Here is a 22,735-nt window from a genome sequence, read left to right on the forward strand (position 1 = left end):
CAAAGTTATTGTGTTCTGTGTGATCAGCTGTTAATGGTTAACAGGGGAGCCACAGGCAGGGAGTTGGTCATGAAGACAAGGACTGCAATCGTATTGTATGTTTTTCTTCTAGCATGGGCAGGGGTGTCAAAAGCTAAAGTGCTACAAAATTTTTATGTGCCAATATCTTCAAGAGAACCTGGTTGCAGGTCCTGCAAGTGGTCATCCACGCACAGGAAGTCATATGACGAGATGTGGCGGAAGTGGTTCTTTTTTCCGGTATTAACTAAGGAGAGGAAGACGAAACAATGAGACAGTATTACCAATTAATTGAATATAGTTTATTAGTATAGTGTCATTAATCTACGATAAAAATTAATCAAAGTTCATATTTGTTACATATTTTTAGGAGTTATACAGTAGGCCTTGAGTTCTTGAGAAGAAGAAAATAATGTTTAATGATTTTTAAAGTAAATCCTAAAAAATATTTTGTTTTAAGATTAAAAATAAATGAGAAATGACAGGGATGCAGGAAAAGTATTCTTGGCTTCATTTGTTTACTTATTTGAATAAAGTTTCTGGGGTAAAAATCTGCTTCTTGTATTGAAAAGGGTACTTCACCAAGAGAACCGACTTTGTGTAGTTGTAACGTGAGTAATTTATTTAAATTAAGTTGTGGGGAAAAATTATACTCATGGATGTATAATAAGATCTGGATATAGTGCTGCCTCTCAGCCTTTCTTTCAATTTTGCCCAGTGGCCATTCACGGTATTGCAGCGATAAAATCCCCAGTGGCCCAAAAAGCATTTTCCCCATAGACCGTCATTATAAAAGGGATATCTGTAAAACTGTTGACAGGACATCTCAAACTACAAACAAGGTCAATTATGATTCTATTCTGAATTTTTGATCCATTGTGGTTTTATAATTGTAAAACTTGCTCAGGGCCAAGAAAATCAATATTAAAATCTGTGACGTCACCACAATGTAAAGTCCATGGGTTGAGCAGGGACTCACAGGCGGGGCCAGTGAGAGAAACACTTCTACACATATTCAGTGGGCTGCATACTCCCAGAAGTAAACCCGGAGGCTAGAAACTTTTCTTGGCTAATGCACCATGAGAGCATTCCTCTATAAATCGAATAGGTGCCATCTATCCAACTGTATCCAGTTCTTAGAATACATCCATGATTGTACTTCTGTTCTGAAAGGGCAAAATGACTTCCTGTCTATGGATGACCATGGTGATTTTCATCTGTCATGTTGCTGCAGCCAGGTCCCTCTCAATATCTTAACCTTTACACATTAGCCTTTTGCTAAGCCACGCCCCTTTAATTACTGTTGCTAGCTAATTAAGCTAACTGTAGCTCCATGAGTTGGTTGGTCTTTTCTCTGAACACAAACGATTCATCTTATTTCTATTTTGGGAATATGAACTTGGTGTAAAATTTGGTCTACAATACTAATTTATCAACCCTCCTGCAGATACTAACACTGTCCAGTGGCCTTTGGTGGCTGTGTGTATGTTATGGGAGGCTACAGAGGAGGTTCAGCCATGGCACTGACCGAACTGTATGATCCATTGAAGAGGAAGTGGATGGCTGTAGCTAAAATGGTGCAAGGTGCGTTTCCATAAGTATGGCACACAATATCTTTTTACCTCTACACCTGAAAGTAGATTTGATGCACATGTGAATTTGGAATTTTGTAAAAAAAAAAAAAATTACCCAACCAAGATGATCAAAATGTTGAAACTGGTTAATTGACTGTAGGCGGATTTCACGAAAGAGGTATGTACAAATTGGTTTAATACCACAACTGAAGACTTTGAAGCAGACTCAACTTTCCTCTAATGATGGGTATTATATTGCACGTGAGTGCTACTATAGATGTGGCGCAAACAAGCTAAGTATGTAATGAAACAGTTTGACATTTTGGAGGTTATGGTCATTTTTTGTCAAGAGTTAGATGAGATGATCAATACCACTTTCATGTCTGCCTGCTAAACACAAAGTTACAGCCAGGAGATGGTTAGCCTAGCTTAGCGTAAAGAGTGGAAATAGGGCGAAACAGCTAGCCTGCCCCTGTTCAAAGATAACAAAATCTGCCTGCCTGCACCTCTAAAGCTCAGTAATTAACATGTTATAACTTGTGTGTAGGTTTTTTTGGTAATAATTTAACAAACAACAAAATAGGACAAAACAAAAAAACAACAACAACAAAAAAAACAGTAATGCTCAAAAAATCGTACAATACACACTCCTTTAAAATAACAATGACAGCACAAAAAGACAAGCAGCTGCCCACTCCCACCAAACCCCTGTATTTGGTTTGGTTCTCTGCACTTATTATTAAACCACAAAATTAGGTCTGAGTATCAGTCATCACATTTGAGGAGAGGTAAGGCATCTATGAAGGCTCCCCAGATCTTCCTAAACAGTGTGGGTCTTTTCCTTATATTGTAGAGGATCTTCAATATGAGGGAGGGAGGTCAGATTTTCAGTTTTCTAAAATGCATTTTTTTCCCAGCTGTACTGGCAAATAAAACAAAATGCTTAACAGACGCATTTGTTTTCAATCGGTTCAAGTCTCCTAGGGTCGACACTTTAGGATCCTGTGGAATATTCCTTTCCATAATTTCTGAGGTGGTTGTACTAATATATTTCCAAAACTCATTACATACGTACATTTCTGGCACATAGGTGAGATATTATTGTTAAGTTTGTGCATCTTAATGGGTGTATAGTGTGTTCTGTGCAAGATATTGAATTGAATTAGTCTGTGATTAGTGGAGATTAAAAATGTTTGAGCTTGCTCCAAAAGTGTGTGCCAGACAGCATCATCATATGAGCAATTTAGATTCAACTCCCATTTCAATCAAGAGAGACAAGTGAATGAAGCAAAAAGAATTGTTTATTATACAGATGATATGAAGATTATGCTTTGCTTTGATAATGCTTAGACTCTACAGGGAGATTTTGAATTGAAGGACATCAGTCCTGAGCAGCAGCAAGATCAATCCCCCCACGGAGCCCAGACACTGGTGGTGGTGGTGGCTGACGACTTCTGCCGAGGCTGATGAGGTTGATGAGGTTGATGAGACGATGCACTGATGAATCTGCGAAGACTGGACGGTGATGGGGAGGTGGTGGGGCGTGCAAAACAGCAGCATGAAAGCACTAAGGAAGAGAAGGAGAAAACATATTTAAAGAGACAGCTACATTATGATAGGCTGACAAATGAAGGTGTGTCACCTCGCTATTGGTTAGATGTGATCAGCTGATGTGAACAGTCTTAATTGACACCCAGTGGAATGACAGCAAGGAAATTATAATTGAGCATGTGTTAGGGATGGGAATGACAGATGGTTTGAGAAATAATACTAACTACCTGAGCATGCAAAAGATGTCTTCCTGACTGAACTTTCGCTAAGCTTCATTTGTGTTTTGTAAGAGGTCTTTCATATTCAAGACAATTATTATTGAGAATATTGTAAAGTGCTGATGTTAGACCTCCGGTCAATGCACATATATTTTGTTTGTTTAATATGCACAAAAATCAAAGTGTAAAAACAACAAGTTATGGCTTTTATGGGGGTTTATGTGTTGTAATTATTTCTTGTCCAGAAGCAGTGACTTCTTGGAACTATTCCTTTCAACTGATGGTTACAGGTTTAGGGGATGCTTCAGTGATTGTGTTGGGAAACAATATCTATGTAGCAGGTGGTAATATGGCTTCAAGGGCAGCTATAGCTACAACAAGATCCAAAGTTACAAGGTGGACGTTGACCAGTGGAGTATCCTAACCCCTTGTCCCCATCCAGGTAATTCCGATAACAAGAATACTGCTTCATGAGCACTAAATAATCACATCTGCTCTTAATTGTACGTGCAGAAAGACGTGAGTTCAAAATTTGCTGTTTCCAATTTAGCCGTTTTAAGTCAGTATATCCACATTTACATCAAAATGCTTGGATGGAAACCCAGTTATTGTCATGTCGTTGCTGCCTGCAGAGTAAGGGATGTGTCTGGTGTCTTTGAACAGCAATGTGTACCTGGTAGGGGACCAGACCACCTTTGCTGAACGATTCGACCCAAAGACAGATGAGTAGATCCCGCTTGCCAGCATGAAGGAGAGGAGGATAGAGTGCAGGGCGGTGTCCATGCTGGGCTGTGTGTACGTCACTGGGGGCTACTCCTTCTCTAAAGGGACTTACCTGCAGAGTATGGAGAAACACGACACTCACACAGACACATGGGAAATGGTCGTAGATCTGCCCGAGATCAGCAGCATGTTTGCATGCCTGTATCTGTGTTTATAATGGCATGTAGTGAAAAAAGACAGAGTCTGAGTTTTAATGTGGCTCTGTGTCTACTGAAATGCTTACTCCAAACTGGCAAAATGGGACAACAAAAAGGTTAAGGAATGTTCAATGTCTACATTTCTTTCTCTCTGCATTCAAGTCTTAGAATTCATAGAATGTGACATCAACACTGGTTCAAATCTTTATTTCCCCTACTTTTAGATAGACTTTTGCCTCCTTCCCATTTCTCTCCTCCATGCTGTGTACCAAAGGCAATAACAGTTTAATGTGTGTAAGCAAAGCTGCTGTATGCAACTCAATGTGCCACTTTGAGGGCATTTTGTAAACCTTTATTTATTCAGGGGAGTCTCACTAGGACCCAAGCTCTGATCACACACAAACTCACACCTGGAAACTTCCCAGTGCAGCCACCATCTGATGTTTTGGGACTGGTTTGAACCTGTCACCATCAGGCACAAACCTGCTTTTCTAACCTTTAGGCTTGTTTTGCTTCTGCCACCAGATTTCAGACACATTCAGAGAGCACCTGAATTTGACAGACACCAATGGCTAATGTTAAAGTTGTACATGTTTCCTGAGGGAAAAAGTTTAGAATTTAACCATAAAGGTGGAGCCAAAGAACCCCTGTAAGAACGCTACAATTGAAGATGGAAGTTAAAATAGAAATATGAAATACAAATATAGTAGGTGACTTCTTTCTTTTATAAATAATTGTGTCATTCATCAGGTCTAACTAGCAAACCTACAACAGCAGAAATGTGTTTTGTCAAGAAGTCCTAAAAACACTCATAATAATGGAAAGTTTAAACAAGTTCCAGCTGCAAAGGAAACCTGTGATATGTGTGAAAGCTCCAGAACAAGCTACTAAGGGGACCTCAACTTGAGATCAGTTTATCAAAAGTATGCTATGTTTTTTCAGTTAATTGCAATAAATAATTTGTGCTTATAACAAGTATGATTGGAATTTTTTTTCCTGTTTGCTGGGAAATGAGGAAGTGCATTGTTGATGTTGTTTGGATGAGCGGTTCTTGAGAAATATATAAAAAATGACCTCATATATAACGTTGATTTGCTTCTTCTTCAGCCTGTGGAGTCAACCAACAGTAATACAGACAGTGCCACTCTGCCATTGCAACCCACATTGTGGTCAAAGGTGGGACTACATCTGTAGTGTTAATGACTTGAAAACATTTAAGAGACTTAAGCAAAACTTGAATGAAACTTGGCATGTACGTTCAAGGTATATTCAGAAATATATAAAAATACCTCATACACTGCGTTGCTTCTGCTTCTTCTTTTGCATGTGCATTCAACAAGCAGAAATACGGACAGCACCACCCTGCCATTGCAATCCACATTGTGGTTGGAGATGGGATTACACTTGTAGTGATAAGAACTACCATAGAGAATGAATTGAAAAAGTTTAGCGAGTTAAGCTCTATTCCCGTTTCTCACGCACAGGAACTTTGTATATATGTTCAAGACGTAGTGCAGGATGTCTCAGGCACGTTTTGAACGGGTACTACAGTTCATCCAATTAACTTCAGCTCAACTCAAAATTGTAGTCTCCAGATATTCTGGTGTGATACGTTTAGGGAGCATTGGTAAATTGTCATGTCTACCGATCTGAGAGGCGTTCAGGGGACAGGCACTGTTCTCTCTAGGCATTGAGAAATTGGCCTGTCACAAACAGGCACAGGTCGATGGAGGGCCTGAAAGCAAAATTAAAGTGGTAGTGATAAAGGTTTCAAACCCTGTTATTTTGGTTGACTGATTCAATCTTTCATGAAACTGTCAGTATCATGAATGAATCCCTTATTTGATTTATTTTAGCTCCTTCCACCTCTTACCTTTTCCAAAGGGCTTCAGACAGACAAAACTGAGGTTCTCGGGCTTTGCTCAGTGAGGTCTAACTTTACCAGTGAGATTGTTTCTGCCTCCAGAAGAAACTTTTCCAATAAGTCAAATCTGTTTGCCAGTGTCTGGTTACTGGGTAACCTTTAACAAGTTTATCCTGTGATTCCCAATCAATTTAGTGTGTGTGTGTGTGCGCGTGTGTGTGTGTGTGTGTGTGTGTGTGTGTTAAAGTCAACAATGTAAAAGAGAAGCGAATAGAGGAAGATGAAGACAGATCGAAAGGCAGTCCAGCGGATAGTGAGGCAGACAGAGACAGACAAAGAGGAACAGTCTGCGGTCATCTGTGTCTTTCTATCTCATCCTAATCTGTACTCCTGAATCACAGGAAGTTTCTCTCTTTTCTGTCCTACACTGATCATCACAGAGGCATGATACCATCCCAGTATTACTAAAAAAAACATGTAAAACTCTTCATATTACTGGAGCTGCCTTTTATATGGTTCATATGAGTTATAGGGCTTTTATTTTTGTTACTTATTTGAACTTGATTGTTCAGTGATGCGACATTGTGTGAGCAAATCAACAACGCTGCTATCTAGTATTACAATTTTAATGTATTTATGTTTGTTGTTTTACATTTTAAAAAAATGGTAAAAATCTTACTTTGCATGTCTTTGGAATATAATTTAATGTTTGAATGACAGCATGCACTAATTTCATTTAAAAGATGAAGATTAATGATAATGATGAATGATGAATATAATGAATAATAGTTTTGAAACAGAATGATTAAATATGAAATCACTATTCCGGCTAATGTTTCGCTTATGAGTTATTGACGTGTTCATCACTCTTAAGTGTCCTCTGGAAACTCTTCTGTTGTTGTTTCTGTAATGTGTTGTGTTGTGGTTTTCTAAATGGTGCGCATGTGTTGTCAAATTGATGAAGTTAGTTTCTTAATTTGCTTGTATTTTGTCTATTTGCATGTGTTTTCTTCAGTTGCAGCATGTTAGCCCTTATCAGCCAGCGTAAATCACCACTGTTGGGCACGTAAAAATGACATTATATGCTGTAATATCAATCAATGCTATAATGGAATAGTGCAACATTTTGGAAATGTCTCTCATATCTGTATGCTAAATACAAAACTTCAGGCAGGAGCCGCTTAGCTTAGCTTAGCATAGCACAAAGACTGGAAAGCGGGGGGAAAGCTAGCCTGTCCAGAAGTAACACAGTCTGCCTATTGTTACAAAAATCAAAGTATAAAAATGACAAGTTGTTTTGGTATTTGTTGTTAGGGTAGCATTAGGCTATTTCTTGCTGGAAGTCACTGCTTTCAGACAAGAAATAGTCCTGCACACACCCCCATAAAAAACACTTGTTATTTTTACAGTTCGGTTTTTGTAGAGATTAAAGGGGACGTATTACGCTTTCCCTTATTTTCAGACATATATATAATGTCACAATATCGGATGATCATGTTAAAAGTGGCCGACGTGTCAAATAATGAGATAAACGTATGTAGCAGTAATCCCTGTGAGCAAAAAGCACAAGTTTTCAACGTTTTTTTCGACTTTCAGCCCGAGCTGATGTCAGTTTGTGACGGATTTCTTCATATGGACATCTGCTACGTGCACAGCGCGTGAGTTCACAGCTCCTCGCAGGGAGTAGCCACGACTCCATTACACAGCACAGCAAAGTAAAATAAGTAGTTTACCTGTCGGAGGTGTGCTGGTTGTCTGCAGCTCTTCAATTAACATCTCACTGTGGCTGTTTCTGCTTGTACTATTCCTCTCTGCATTATTTATAACTGATCCGCTGAACAAATAGCTCCACATGTTGTTGTTTTGACTGGTTTTTAGCGCTGCTAGGGAAGCTCCACTAATTCAGTAATGAACACATTGTTACTTCCTGTAAATTGTTCACAATGAAAGTCTCCCAATGAAGCAGTAAAGCAGGAAATGTTTGGTTTGCATTGACAGTAAAGTTACACAACTCTGATACATAAAGCTGGCCAATCAGAACAGAGTGGACTCATCGGGAGGGGGGCCTTAAAGAGACAGGAGCTAAAACGGAGTGTAAGAGAAACTGTGTATATTGAGGGGCTGCATAAGGGGCCAGTATAAGATAAATAAGGAGTTTTTTGAACTGTGAATCATGCCAAGCTACTCTAGTGGAGTCCAAAAATAAAAATTTAGAGCTGAAATTTACATAATAGGTCCTCTTTAAACAAATGAGTGAGATTTAGAGGTGCCTTTGATTTAGAGGATTTTGTTGCCTTTCACAGAGCCAGGCAAGTTTTTTTCTCTGTTTCCAATTTTTCCAATGTTAGGCTAAAGCCAAGTGGCTGCTGGCTGTAGCCTTATATTTAACACACAGACAAGAGGTGGTATCAATCTTCTCATCTAACACTGGTAGAAAGAAAATATGAATATTTCCTAAAATGTCAAACAATTGTTCTACTAAATATTCAGTTTGTGGAGTGGGCAAATGGAGACTGGAGAAAGAGAGAGGTCATATTATACCCCTTTCCCAGTTTAATATTGTCTTTGTCATGGTGTATTTACAAACATTTGGAACATCTGATTGGCTGACTGTTTTCTGAGTGACGCATGTCCAGGCCAACCACAGGTAATGGATTGTAACCTACTGTAGCTAGGTAAAACAAGGGCTCTGGGTAAAACTTACTGGTAAATTGTGATGGCCACCACTGAGGATAAGGTTATCCAGCCTTTGGAAGGCTGTGCAATGACAAATTTGCTTCCTGACATCCAACAACAGCGCAGTGTTGTTTTTATGTCTTGTTGTTGGCAGGGCACCCCTCCAAGGCAATGGTAGGGGAAACGCTGAGCGCATATTTGTGACATCACAAATTTACGGAAGTCCAAATGGCTCATTTAAAGGCACAGTTTCTGAATACGGGCTGTGTGCATTTCTCATTTTACTGAGCATTTTGATACTTTCACAGTATTTATATAGCACCTAGACCTGCTTTATAATCAAAAAAGAAAAGGAAATCTCCCTTAGCATAATAGGTCTCCTTTAATCAGACAGCTGAAAGGCGACACATATTCATTATGCTTGGGGATCGCAAATATAGTGTTGGTTGTAATAAAGCCAATATGCCTTTGTAATTTGTGTGAAACCCTATTAGGTATGCACAGAGCCCAGTCTGAACTAACATGACAAATGCTTACCCTTTTCTACCAATTACTCCCAAGTCTATGCTCATTGTTCTCTTTGACAATAATGGCCCAGATCTAAATCTCCTTGACCCATTTCATTTCAAGTTCCACTGTTGTGCTCCAAAGGCTGAATCCAGACCTGCATAACTATGCTATTTCTTACAAGTTTGGTGCCCTCTGCAGCACAGTCTGTATGGATAAAAGCCAAAGCACTAAACTGAAACTGCCAGGGGATGGCAGTGTTGCTCTATGCTGAATCTGTGAGTGGACTTGGCAAGAGATGAAACGTCTGTGAGAATAAGAATGGTTTGTATCTTGCTCTTTTGAGTTTTTCTTACATTTTGAAACCAAACTCAGAAGGGCTTTGCTCTTGATAAGCAAGGACAAGAACAATCATAAAATCAATGGAAGAGCTGATGGACGAGAGAATCTTGGTGAATTACCTTTGGCTGTAGCCTGAGTAAGGGTTCATCCTTCACCGGGTATGTGGTGGAGGGTAAAGCCCCCTCATCCAAACCGCTTTCGTTTCCCACCTTTTGAAGGCTGAGAAGCGTGTATCACACACCACCTTCTCAAAATCTTTTGTTAAGTTGCCCTTGAGCAAGGCTCTTAACCCTCAGCTGTTACAGTGAATACATTTTGTGGGTGTGTTATAGGACTTTGATCAATACTGGTGACTCAACCATTGTTTGGCTTGGTGCTAAGCAAGCCTCCTCCTGTGCAGCACACTCACTCTGCAACAAGAGAGCAACCTGTGTCATAAAACATTTCACCCTCAAAAGTTAAAATGTGTCCTGACAAAGCTGTATTATTATTTCTGTATTTCACCTATTCATTAGATATTTTTGTTGGATTTATTGAATATGGCGCCAATGGCAAGCCACCATAGCTTAAGGGGATAACAGGGTTTAATGAACTGTGTATGAGGAGTTAAGTGATTTTGCAGTTGCAATTGGTTGTCAATAGAGGTTGATAAAGATAAAACATTATTTAATGTCACTAAGGGGAAAATGAGGAGGGCCATTAGCCATCTACTTCTTTTACACACCCAATATATTACACTCATATTTCCTCCTTTCATCTTTCCTCTCGTCACAGCTTTGCTCAATGCCCTGATCCTTGTTGTTTTCGCCCACTTAAAGCTGATAATGAAATGTATGCACTGGGCGAAGCAGGCGATTAATCAGAGCAGATGTGTATCTAGGTGAGTGCCAGAGCAAGTCTCTGGAGCGCAGCGGCCTGACGGCTCAAACTCCACACTGGGTTTAGTAGGGAAGCTGAGCCTTCGCCTCTCACCCCATGGCTGTCATTGCCAACGTATGTGCCAGCCAGCCTTATTACAATTAATTAGCCCGTGCTGAAATGTCCTCACACTTCAGAAGCGATCATGTCTCATCTCAGCCAACGAAAAGCTGCTGCTGGTGGGCTGTTGTCTTGTTTGCTGGCCTGAAAAATCTGGGATGACAATTTAGTAGCGCAATATAGCAGTTTTCCCTTTAAAGAAACATCATAATAATCCTCCTACAATATTTTAAATTATAGTTTGTTCATAATACTCAATATATATTATGATATTTTCTGCCACATATGTAATATTCCTATAATTTTATTACAATCATTTCTAGGCTAAGGTACAAAATAGTCACATTATTTTGTCCTTAATATATACATATACATACATACTTTATCTTGTATAATATCCCTATAATATCCTGATAAGTTTATTATATGTAAGATATAATTTCCATTCTTCTAAAATGTTTTTGTTTACAACAATTCATCTTCCTGAGGGCTAAGCCATTAAAATTAAAATTAGTCTGTTAATATTACACTAAATATTCTCATAATGTTGCTGGCATTATGCTTTAAGATTAATTGCAGTTTCCTCTCTAGATGTCATTCACTCCACCCTGCTCATCACACACATCCATGCTTTCCAAACTGGCAAGAGCAGATGCCATTGCCTAGTTGATTAGTTGAAATGGCAATGATTCTAAACCAGGAGGCATGCAGGCAGTCTTTAAGCATTCGGTCCATTGAGTGGGACCTGATGCACATACTTACGGCTGAACTTGACTCTTGTAAATTGGTTGCTTAATGAGATGTCCAGTGTTCACAGATTTAAGCTTGACTTGTAAGTCTTTGGTTTGAGAATTACCTCCAAGTGTTATTTTACTCTTTCTGTGTGAGCTTATGAGCGTCACAGAATTTTTGGCTACTGTTTAAAAAAAGGTTCTCAAATTCCTGCAAGATGTGTCGAACAATAGAAGATTATGAGATTATTATTATTATTATTTTTTTAAAAGTTGAAAGCAAATGAGGACAGCCAGTAACAGAAGGTTGAAGCATGTGTGTGAAGTGACATGACAAGTGTTCATGAGCCTCTTCAAATGTCTATATTGTACTATTAAAATATTGCAGGACTCTCAGGTCTTTGTAATAGGAAATCTTGTGTTGTACAGAGACAACATGCATTATGACCTATCACAGATGTAATAATAATGATAATAATAATAATAATAATAATAATAGTAATAGTAGTAATAATAATAAACTTTATTTCTATAGCGCCTTTCAAAACCAGAGTTACAAGGTGCTTCAAAAAATACAATACTATAAAATATAAATGCAAAGATAGCAAACAGAGAAATAAAAAAAAAAATTCAAAAGAACAACATACACAGAGAAGGCAATAAAAACAGGGATTTCAAGAAGTGGTCAAACATAGAGAGATAAAACAAAATATACAAAGGACATAAAAACATTTCAGTAGACATTATAAAAATGTTATGCAAATGCCCGTCTGTACAGTTAGGCTTTAAAAAGCTTTTTAAACTGAGGCACTGACTCAGCTGATCTGATGCTGAGGGGGAGTTTGTTCCACGGCGTTGGAGCTAAAACAGTAAAGACATGATCCCCCTTTGATTTAAGCCTGGACCTTGGAACTTTAGCAACATTTTGTTATCTGATCTGTGCAGAATAAAGGGTTAAGAGTTCTGAAATGTAAAGCGAAGCCAGATCATATGTCAACAGAATTCCTTTGTGAAACAGGTCTCCTCAGTCAAAGGTGATTTTTACGTGCTGTTGCTGTCCTGAAAGATCACAAATCACAATTGGTCCACACAGTCTCATTTGAGGAGCAAGAGAATGGCGGTGAGGTGAGGGACTTTTTCTACCCAGCATTATCATGAGTGTCATATATCTTCACAACATCTGTACTAGATGTTCACAGGAACACATTTAGTCTGTGTTAAGGTTGTCAATGGGGAAAAAGATTTGTGTCTACAGGGTGTGTTCGTGGATATGTGGGAACTGAAATGTACCATTAGATTACTGATGCAAAATAGATATTTGCCTTCTTTTGTTTGGCTGAGCAGCAACTGGAGCTATATAGGGCAGTTCTGAAAGGAAACACCAACCAAGTTATTTTGTGATTAGAATTAAGCAATGTTCATCTCATGCCCCCTATCATTAAGGTACTGTACAATCTTCATTTTCTGTTCATTTCCTTCTCAGCATGCTGTCATTTACTCTCTGCTCACCGGTGCCTCTGTGAACTCATAATCATTGTCACTCAAGACACCCTCACACAGACACGAGCAAACATACTGACACATTTGAGTCTTATGATACACTTACCATATTTGAAATGCAAAAACCCTAGATAGTCCCCATTTTCAATTTCCTCCCCAGTGATTTAAAAAAGCCTGAAACCCATTCACTGTTGTGTTGTATGGCTTTAGAAGACACTTTTGGTTGTTGTTAAGCCATCTTAACTGACAGTTCTGACTGTAACATGAGTTGTACTGATGGTAATTTTTCTCATATGTCTTTAGTTTTATTCCAAGGAAAGACTTTAAAAGGCCATCACATCAGAAATTGTAACTGAAACAGACAAATACTATCATTTAAAAAAGAGACATATTCTTTATTCTAACATAATATATGCTATATATTGCAAAGCCTTATTAACCAAATATGAAATCAGTGTAGATGTCTTCAGACAGAAGTCCACAGAACTTGACATCATGCAGGACGAGACCCCCTGGGAGCTCCACTACCAAGGGAACTCTTTCACAAGTGGAAGTGACCAAGCGGAACCAAGGAACAGGTTGGTGAGATTCTTATCTTTGAGCAGTTCTGTTGGTTGCTGTCACCAGAGGTCAGAGTATGGGTCAAGGAACATGATCAGGAAATGGCTCACAAAGTTACAAACAGGAAGTAGGACAAGACTTTTTCTGTGAGGCCCAGCTGAACCCCACTGGAGCCAGCGAGTCTGTGGTGTCCTACGTCAGAAGCTTTTTCAGCTATAATTAAGAGAGAGAATTAAGGGAGAGAATGCTGCCAGTAGTTAAATGTCATTCATGTCAATATTTTGTTTCTGTACTGTACCTTGAGCCAAAATGCGTGAAGTCCCAGTAGAGAAGCTAAGGCTGCCTATCTGTGCATTTTGATAAACCAGGAGGTAGTGTTAGGTGGACCAGCAAAAGGCAGATCTAAGTACTTGCATCTGGTTCAGCATAACAACTGTTTCATACTAGTGATTTATTAAAACTAGTGGCACAATTAAAATAAAGACATTAATAAAGACATTTTATAGCTGGTAAAGACTTCATAAATGTGTACATCAATTGCCAGGAAACTGTAGTGCCTTACATGCAAAAGCAATCAACTATCTAAACAGTCAATTTTGCATCGCAAGCTGTAGCATAACTTACAAAAATGACATGACAATGACATATCTAACTTAACTGTTAATCTTTTTTAAATTACTGACTTTATTTATGTCTGCATACATGGAGGTAGTCTATATGTGTTTCAGGGTTAGTAGTATTCATGCAGTTTATAATGAATGGGAATTAAAAAGCTGTTTGCGTAGCATATGTTAGTTGGCAAATGTTGGTTTTGTTGGTTTTTGTGTAAATATTTAGTTACAACTCAACAAGTAAGAACTAATTTGGAAATGAAAGAAATGGATTTGTAGCACATTTGTAGATCACAAGCATACACACAGTGAGTTTTGGTGAATAACAGTGAATGTAAACATAACTTTTTGTTTACAAGAAAACTCCACAGGGCACCTTTAAGTTTGAATTTATGAAGAGCTTGTGCAACCAGATCCTGGTCTTATAAAGACAAGTCAGGAAGTTCTTCTTCAAACCTCCACATTCAAACTGAAGAGAAGAAACCCTGTGATTAGGCTTGTTGTTTTGTTCAGGGTGTGGATGAGAGTTTATCTCTGCAGAACACTCTTCTGAAACCCCACAGTTACTTTGCAGGCTGTCATATCACCACACCTGTCCCAGGAGAAACCAGGTTTCTCCAGCCTTGATGGACAAAGTTCTCTCTTGCACAGAGTCAATCTCAGCAGCTTACCTGGGTGACACTGTCATTTTCAGAAACTCATTGCAAGAGCACTCATTCACATGGAGGACATCTTACAAAAGATCAAATTGTCAGGAAACTTCTCTCTGGGAGTTGAAAGTTGCATCTGAATCCTGGGGAGAGTTGTGGGGGGGCGTGAGGGGGGAGCTCTTAGACCACAACAAGATAAAATGGAGGCAACCAGCAGGAGGGACATAAAACCAGTTGACAGTTAAGGATGTTTTTGGCCCTGCTGAGCTGGTATTACTTTTTTTTTTTTTTTTTTTTTAATTTTCTGCCCTTTAGTCTCACCTCTACCAATAAAACCAAGCTGGCCCGGGGTGAAGAGCAGGGCACTCTCCAAGAGGCCCCTTGCAATGAATCTCTGATTCTGAGCAACTTTCATCTGCCACTCTCTATCCAAACAGATGCCTGTGGTAAAAGAAGTGTCCTTCTTCAGGGGACACTGTCTATTTTGATTCATTATTTTGTTCTTAATTACACGCTTTTTATACCATGTTTATGCTTTTACACACAGCCTTTATTCTGAAAACAAGTGTCCAGTGTTAACAGACTATCTATTAAAATTGACCTTTTCGGGAATATTGAATTGTTTGTTCTTGCTCTTTGATAACTGTCAACTCTATGTTCAAAGTTAATGATATATCCCTCTCACCATTGAGTATACTTTTGAGTGCTGGCGTTTCAGGCTGTAAACTGTGAAGGTCGTGAGGTTAGAGGAATGTGATTAGACTTACTGGCAGATTTTGATTTAAAAAACAAGTTTAGGACCTTTGCTGCAAACATGGTGAGCAATCCAAGCAAGAGTAGGTTTGCTGACACCACATTGTTCTATTCACTGCGCTGTTTGACCTTGACCAGCATAAGACATATTTGATTATGAGGAAGCACTGATTTGTGTGGTTTTTCTGATTTACCTAACAAATAGAACAAATAGAACAAAGAAAGGTGTGAACACTGTGGAACATATAACAAGTAATAGCAAGTAAGTACGTGTACATTGCATCTTATGCCACTTCTACTGCATCACAGAGGCAAATTGTATAGTTATTCATATATAAAATATATACTTATATACATTTTTAAATTAGCTTCTTGACCAGCTACAACATTAAAATGCTGCTTACTTGTTTATGCATCAGTAATAATAATCTAATATATGAAATGTTGCCTATATGAAAAAGGCCATTCTGCTTGCATGGAGCCTGTGTGTTGTGTGTGTGCTTATGCCATCCCATAATAATGTGGGTGACATACTGCAGTTGGTCAGTTTGCTTTAGGGGCAGTCTGGGGAGTGATGGTAGGCCTGTCCAAGTCAATTTTATTGGTAAACTGGTGGTGGTGATTGCAAATACTGAGTTTTTTTTTCCTAGGTATTTAACCAGGGATGTCTTGATGTTGAAAGTCAAGTCACCTCCGGAGAATCATGTTGTTGAAGAGCAGGCTCAACAGTTTCTTCATCACCATTCTCAGCTTCATCTTCATCCTCCTTCTGTTTGTACGGGGCAGTCATCAACGAAGAATGTATGTTCATCAGACACAAAAAAAGACCTGGTCTGAAGCCCAAAGGTACTGTCGGGAGAACCATATTGACCTGGCCACCTTTAGAAACCAGGTGGAATTAAACATAACATCTGGGACTTGCAATTTCACATCAAAATGTTGGATTGGTCTCCATAGAGCCAAAAATGATGTCTGGAATTGGTCTAACGGAGAGAAAACCAGATTTACATCTTGGAGTGACAACTTCAATCTACTTAACTATAACCGAAATGAGAATTGTGTTGTTACAGCAGATGGATTTTTGTATAATTGGCAATGTGATCGTCCACATGCATTTCTGTGTTATAAAGATGATCTGGTCTTAGTAAAAGAGAACAAGACATGGGAGGAGGCTCTGGAACACTGCAGGACTCTTGACACTGATCCCAGTTCAAACAACATGAACTATGACCTCCCACATATGCACTTCAGTGGCTCAAACTGGGATGCCGGAAAAATTATTCAAGATGCTCAAACAGAAGAGGTGTGGATTGGTCTCCGTTACCTGGCAGGATGCTGGCTGTGGGTGAACAGGAAACCTCTACGGGGACAATGGCCTGCCTGCCCTGCAACAGGGATGTACTGTGGGACAATGTCAAAGATGGGGGATCTTTTGGATGTTTGGAGAGAAGGAATTTTTTTTGCTCACCCACAAACTAGACTGTATGTACTTGAAGGCCTGCATATGTAGATGTGTTTTATCACTACACTTAACATTTTTACTTTTACTCTGTATTTCTGATTGTTTTGGAAGAAGTGTAGATAGAGCATTTATGAATTAGAGAAATGTGACTTTTCTGGATCCAAGAATGTCAAAGATAGTCATGTCAAATCAGACAATAATATTTTGGTGGTAATTTCTATAGTGCTATATAGATATAGACATATAAAACTGAAATACATATTTACAGTTGTAGAATTATTGAATATTTGAAATTACAGAACATGGGTTATAATTTTCACACTAAACTGAATGCAAATTTGTTCATTATGATGCTGACCCTCTCCATCCAAACAAAAATTCTTTTCATTATATCTTTGGTCTAATTTAAATAAACCTTGTTTTTGATTTTTTTTTTTTTTTGAGTAAGCATTTGTGTCTTGTGATGAATTACTTGTTTAACAAACTCCTGAGAGGTGGTATTTAAATCTTACACACAGTAAAATCAAAGCAGGTATCGTTAATACTGATAATAATGTCAAAAGTCTTAATTGAAAACTTCAAACTTTGAAAGCTCTTTCCTGAAAGAGTGATTCTTTTGTAATTTGTGCAAAAAATTCTACAGTTAAAAGTTGGCTGACATTTCAAGCTGCTAATAAAAATAATAAATAATGATCACAATAATAAAGCAGTAGTGCAGCCTGACACAAATGCAGCTGATAGATGGTTGAAATAACTTCTCAGGCAGTACTCTCTGGATACTCTATTAGAGAAAGTTTTGGTTCTTACTGGAGCTCCTCGCTCCTTGTGTCTCTCTTTTTTTTTAGCTTTGTGTGCTCACACTCCTGTTTAAACTCAGTATGTTTAGAAACTTAGCCTTTCTGCAAATGCCATATCTTATAATATTTTATTAACAGGCAAGAAAAACATAAGTTATGGTATTTGATTAAAAAACCCAACTTTTAACTTGTTTTTTCCAGGTCTTGGTCAACAGATGGAGTTTGCTCAGGGCCCATATTGATCAGGCATCTCAGAATTGCTCTTTGGAATCAGACTTAGATTTGAGCTAAGACTAAAAACACTTCTTAGTAGGACTTAAGTTATTTATGACGTGTCCTACACTGACTTTCAGCAAGGAGCGTGACCACTCCAAGGAGAGAGTGTGATGTCACTGTTTTACAACACTGCTGCAAATTAGAAATTATGATGACGTGTTGTACTTTTCCTGACATTTGTGGTTTGGAGTGACAAGGGTATAAATCAAAATGCAGAAAAGAGCACCACTTTTTAGAGGGTGGGGGCATATGCATTGAAACACACAAAGATCTATATTACTGATGAATGAGTATTGAGTAACATTGCAGAACACTTTTTTAGTCCGACACCACACGGCGCCACATCTACATGCATGATGAACATGCACATGAAATACACATGCTCAGATTAACCCCTCTGATTCAACACAAAAATACAGGCCAAGTCTATTTACACATAAACGTACAGATGAAACAATAGTGAACAACAAACATCCAGTCCACAACCAAAACACATCCTGCTGCAAGTCTAAATCAACATCATATTCATTATTATCACAAGTCAGCACTCAGGAGATAAATATCTCAGGAGATAGATATCTATCTAAACACAGAAACAGGTGGAGCGTGCAGAGCCGTGCACACACCCACACACTTGAGACAAGTGCAGTGAAATTAAAAGTAACCAACGCAATAGTCCAGCCATACCATAGAAAATGACTATGACAGTAATATGTAGGTTATGTTAAAAAAAAACAACAACAAAAAAACTATTTACTTAAGTGTTCCTTGAACTTCCTGAAGACCAGTCTGCTTTGCTCATTTTGCTGGACAAATTCTTTGCCAGGTGTATATGGCTGCACATCAGGTCAGTAAGCCTTCTCTGTGTCATAGTTGTAGATAGGTATGTTTTAATACAGCCAAGTGTTGAGAAAGATCTTTCAGCTTATGCTGTAGTGACTGGGAATGTGAAAAAACAGTTTCAACAGTTTGTGCACTTCTGACTGTAGTTCTTTGTCCACAGGGACAGCATTCATTGCTTCAGTTATGAACCTTACCGATGGTTTTTCAGGCTTGGCTTGAATTGCTGATGTCTTAATGGTGTCTGGCAACATGCTCAACTGTGCACACAGATTGTCAAAGTCAAAATCCTTTGAGTATAAGGACGTTATAGAAGACGGGAGAGTCACCTCTTTCCCAGAGGTAGCTGTGACCAGCAGCTTTCCATGTCCACCACTACCCTGAAGTCACGCTGATCAAAACGATGACTCAGTTCACTATTCAGCAAGTTTTCTGTAATACTCTGATGGACTCTGAAATGTGTGCTCGGTTTCCCTGCCCACAAGCCTTTTGGGGAGTCTCTGTTGCCAGGGCAACTGGGGGCTCTCTGTCAAATCCTTGGAGGCCTCAATCACTGACTTGAAAAAGTTGTCAATTGCATCATCTGACCTCTGCTGCTGAATAAAAGCTTGCATTACAGCGACTGCACTCTGGGGGTCTTGTAGCATTGTGTCAGTGGTTTGTAATGTCTTGAAAAACTGTTCAGTTGGAGAGAAAATCAGATAGATGAGGCGCAGAATAAAATAGGTGTTGAATTTTTCAAGCATGGCTAGAATGCCCCCAGCTTTCCAACTGTGTGCATCATGGGATTCTTCCAAAAACTCTTCCATCACAGTGGCAAGCACAGAGTAGTTGTCATTGACTGACTTTAAAGCGCCAGTTCTCACTGTCCATTGTGTTGGACAGAAGGTTTTGTGTTTCAGGTTTCATTTTGTTCTTTAGTGACTGGAATGCATGGTTTCATTTAGGGGATTTCTTGATCAGGAGTGCTGCCGTTCACTTGAACAAATGCACAATGCACACATGTCATGACATTGTTGATAAACAATGCATGTGATAGGTAAATGTCAAATCACATTGCAGCAGTCAGGAGTGGGACAGTGACCAATATCGTTTGGCTTGTTTAAAATACAAGTTTTGAAAAAAACAACACATTTACAAGTCAGGCTTTTATTAAAAATAAATAATAAAAATATTATATCAGACTGCAAAAGTTACCCAGGCCGCGGGCCCCGTGGCCCCCCCGCTTCTGTGGTCGATGGGAAGAGGGAAGCATAGGAACCTCTGTAGACAGATGGAAAAGTTAATACATGATATAACATATCATGTATTACAAAGTGCAATTTATTTGGAAAACTGGAACACATTCTTGGCTTAAAGCACAGCTTTGTGCATGCTACCAGACCAATCCAAATGTCCCAACTAGTTATGGTAGAAATGAGTCTAGGGCTGTCGAGGCACTTACTAATGGACCAATGTATTACTTCTGTAATTAGCAATGACACTGAACATGTCAGCCAGATTAAGATTGAATGCATGACAAAGACCACACACTGACAGATGCATGCCAATAAATTAGGGACAGACAATTTATCTTAGTAAGAATTGAATGTGATATTACACTTGGTTAGAAAAATACCAAAACAGCTTAGCAAACAGTGGTGTCTCCACCACTTTGGTCCAGACTGAAATATATCAATAACTATGAGATTGATTTCCATGAAAGTCTGTACAAACATTCATGTTCTCCAGAGCATGAAGCCTAATGACTTTGGTGATCCCCTAACTTTTCCTGTAGTGAAACTATGAGGTTGATATTTGTAAAGCTGAACAACACGTCCTCATACCGAAACAACAGAATAGCTCTATTTCCTCTTCCTAATAAGGCAAAATCATCCTATCAAGTCACCTTATATTGACGTTATCTGAACTGTGTCACTTCCCCGGGTCATAATTACTATGGCTGCTAGATGGCGTAAACGTAACTATAGGTCGCTTTTGCCAGCCTGAATGTTAGAACTGTCATTTTCCTTGTGAGGACAGGCTGAGCTGAAAGCAGTTTAATGCTTCATGAAACTGATGTTACCTGACCTTGAATCATTTATTTAACAGAATCTCATCCCCCTACATTATTGCACTTAATGAAAGCAAAGTGCAAAAACAATGCGTTGACTGCTCATGTTCATGGAATACCTCCGGTGACATTCAGCTGGCGCCTTCGCACGAAGACTGGCAAACAGTAACTCTCAAACAGAAAATCTGCCCTACTGAGTTGAACAAGACGATCTAAGAGAGCTTTCTCTTGTGAGTGAGCGAGTCTGTAAGTGATGCCCTACATAACCCCACCCGTCACCTTTTCTGTCATTTTACAGGACAGGCTTACCTGGAAGGCCCTGTTTAACAGTGAAAGGCGCACACAATCCCATTTGAAGCCTGCTCTGTGGATTTAGCCACTTTTTAAATTCAAATCACTCACACCACAGTGTCAGGACAAGGGGAGGGTGGGGAGAGGAAGGTGGACTTAATATAAAACCCAAATCCCATTAGAGATGGACCGGAGGAAAATGAGGGGTTGGCACTGTGTCGCCTTACCACACGATGTGAAGAGAGAACTCTTTGATGGGGGTCAGAGATGATGTCCCATATTGCAGACTTTTTCCTTTTTTTGTTTTCACATTTTCTACCCATCAAACTGGAAATCGCCAGAAGTGAAATGTATCATTACAGGATCTATGTCCGCAGAGGAGCAAGGCTAGAAGGAGTAGGTGACTTATCTGCCACAGACGTAGGTCTTTGGGGTAATAAGGCATGCATGAGAAGCTGTTTCCCTCCTCTGAATGGGGTATCCATGTCGCTTGGTCCCTGTGTAGCCTGCAGACTCTCTGAAGTGGTCGACTTAGCTTGGCCTTCTTGTATAATTAGTCTCCTGAACCATGTAGGATGTGTTTCTAGATGGCTCACCTCCTCTACTTTCATTTATACCTGTTCCTCTCTCTCTCCCTCTCTCTCTTTCTCTCTCCCCTTCTTTTACTCTCTCAAGACCACACACACACACACACACACACACATACACATACATACATACACACATGTACAACACATGTCATTGACAAAATCGAAACATAACCTCCTGGATGTTCAGTGCTGGTTTCATTGCCTTTGTTGCTGTTGACTTTCATATGATAATGAAAATAGTAATAGATAGAAAGCCATATACTCCCTTTTTGAGCAACTTCTTAAGTGCAGTATTTGTGTGGGTTTCCTCTGGATGGTTTCCTCCCTGCATGTGATTTGGAACTTAACAGTAGAGCTGCAAAGTGGGTTCTGAAGGTTTCTTTAGATGATGTGTAATGATATCCTCAATGTGCCTCAACAGAGACACACCAGAGCCTCCTGGGTAACTGATGGATACTATGCTATGGGCATCAGTTTTAATAATTTCAACGTAGTTTCTGAGAAATCAGGTTAGTTTGGTATGGTGGATGCCTTCGAGTACTTGGCCCTTGGCCTCATCCGCTGTTGCTATGGAGAAGAAGACAGCCAGTGGTACGAAGCAGAATTCAGAACACTTCGTCATGAGAATGTGTCTCGGGAATAAAACACAGCATCACAGTTGCCAAATTCATGGGCAAATTGCCAGAATCAGCTACCACTCAGGACACTGAGGTCATGTCCTTGGTATGTTTTGTGGGAATTAGTTTTATTTATATTAATCTAGGGGAAAACTAACACATGGTGGCAATAGGCTGACTCCAGTATTTTAGACGCAATATTTTTGATTCTGACTATTGGACAACCACTTCATAAATAAATAAAGGATTCGAGATTTGACCATGTTGGATCTAAATCTAACAAACAAACAAAAAATAAATAAATATGGTAAATGTTTATATATAATTAACACATATAATTAAGGCTCACCTTAGA

At 39.1% G+C, this 22,735-nt stretch overlaps 1 protein-coding gene across 5 annotated transcripts; it reads left to right on the forward strand.

Annotated features, from left to right (window-relative positions):
• The first annotated feature begins 822 nt into the window (after positions 1-822).
• LOC121898655 (macrophage mannose receptor 1-like) lies at positions 823-17,308 on the forward strand. Of its 5 annotated transcripts, none has more exons than XM_042413966.1 (5): positions 823-860; positions 1,466-1,602; positions 12,398-12,504; positions 13,335-13,457; positions 16,105-17,308. In XM_042413966.1, exon 5 carries the CDS (start codon positions 16,158-16,160, stop codon positions 16,962-16,964), a length of 807 nt encoding a protein of 268 aa, XP_042269900.1. In that variant the 5' UTR covers positions 823-860; positions 1,466-1,602; positions 12,398-12,504; positions 13,335-13,457; positions 16,105-16,157; the 3' UTR covers positions 16,965-17,308. The 5 variants fall into 5 exon arrangements, with proteins under 5 accessions (XP_042269900.1, XP_042269881.1, XP_042269890.1 ...); XM_042413947.1 differs by having other exon boundaries at positions 13,340-13,457; XM_042413956.1 differs by lacking the exon at positions 823-860 and adding an exon at positions 1,225-1,256 and having other exon boundaries at positions 13,340-13,457.
• Positions 17,309-22,735: the final 5,427 nt, after the last annotated feature.

The sequence above is a fragment of the Thunnus maccoyii genome, chromosome 1 (genome assembly GCF_910596095.1).
Source record: "Thunnus maccoyii chromosome 1, fThuMac1.1, whole genome shotgun sequence".
Classification (NCBI taxonomy): Eukaryota; Metazoa; Chordata; class Actinopteri; order Scombriformes; family Scombridae; genus Thunnus; species Thunnus maccoyii.

What these genes read in the sequence shown, in the direction of transcription:
- LOC121898655 (XM_042413966.1), top strand. Translation starts at nt 16,158, where the DNA reads ATGTTGTTGAAGAGCAGGCTCAACAGTTTCTTCATCACCATTCTCAGC.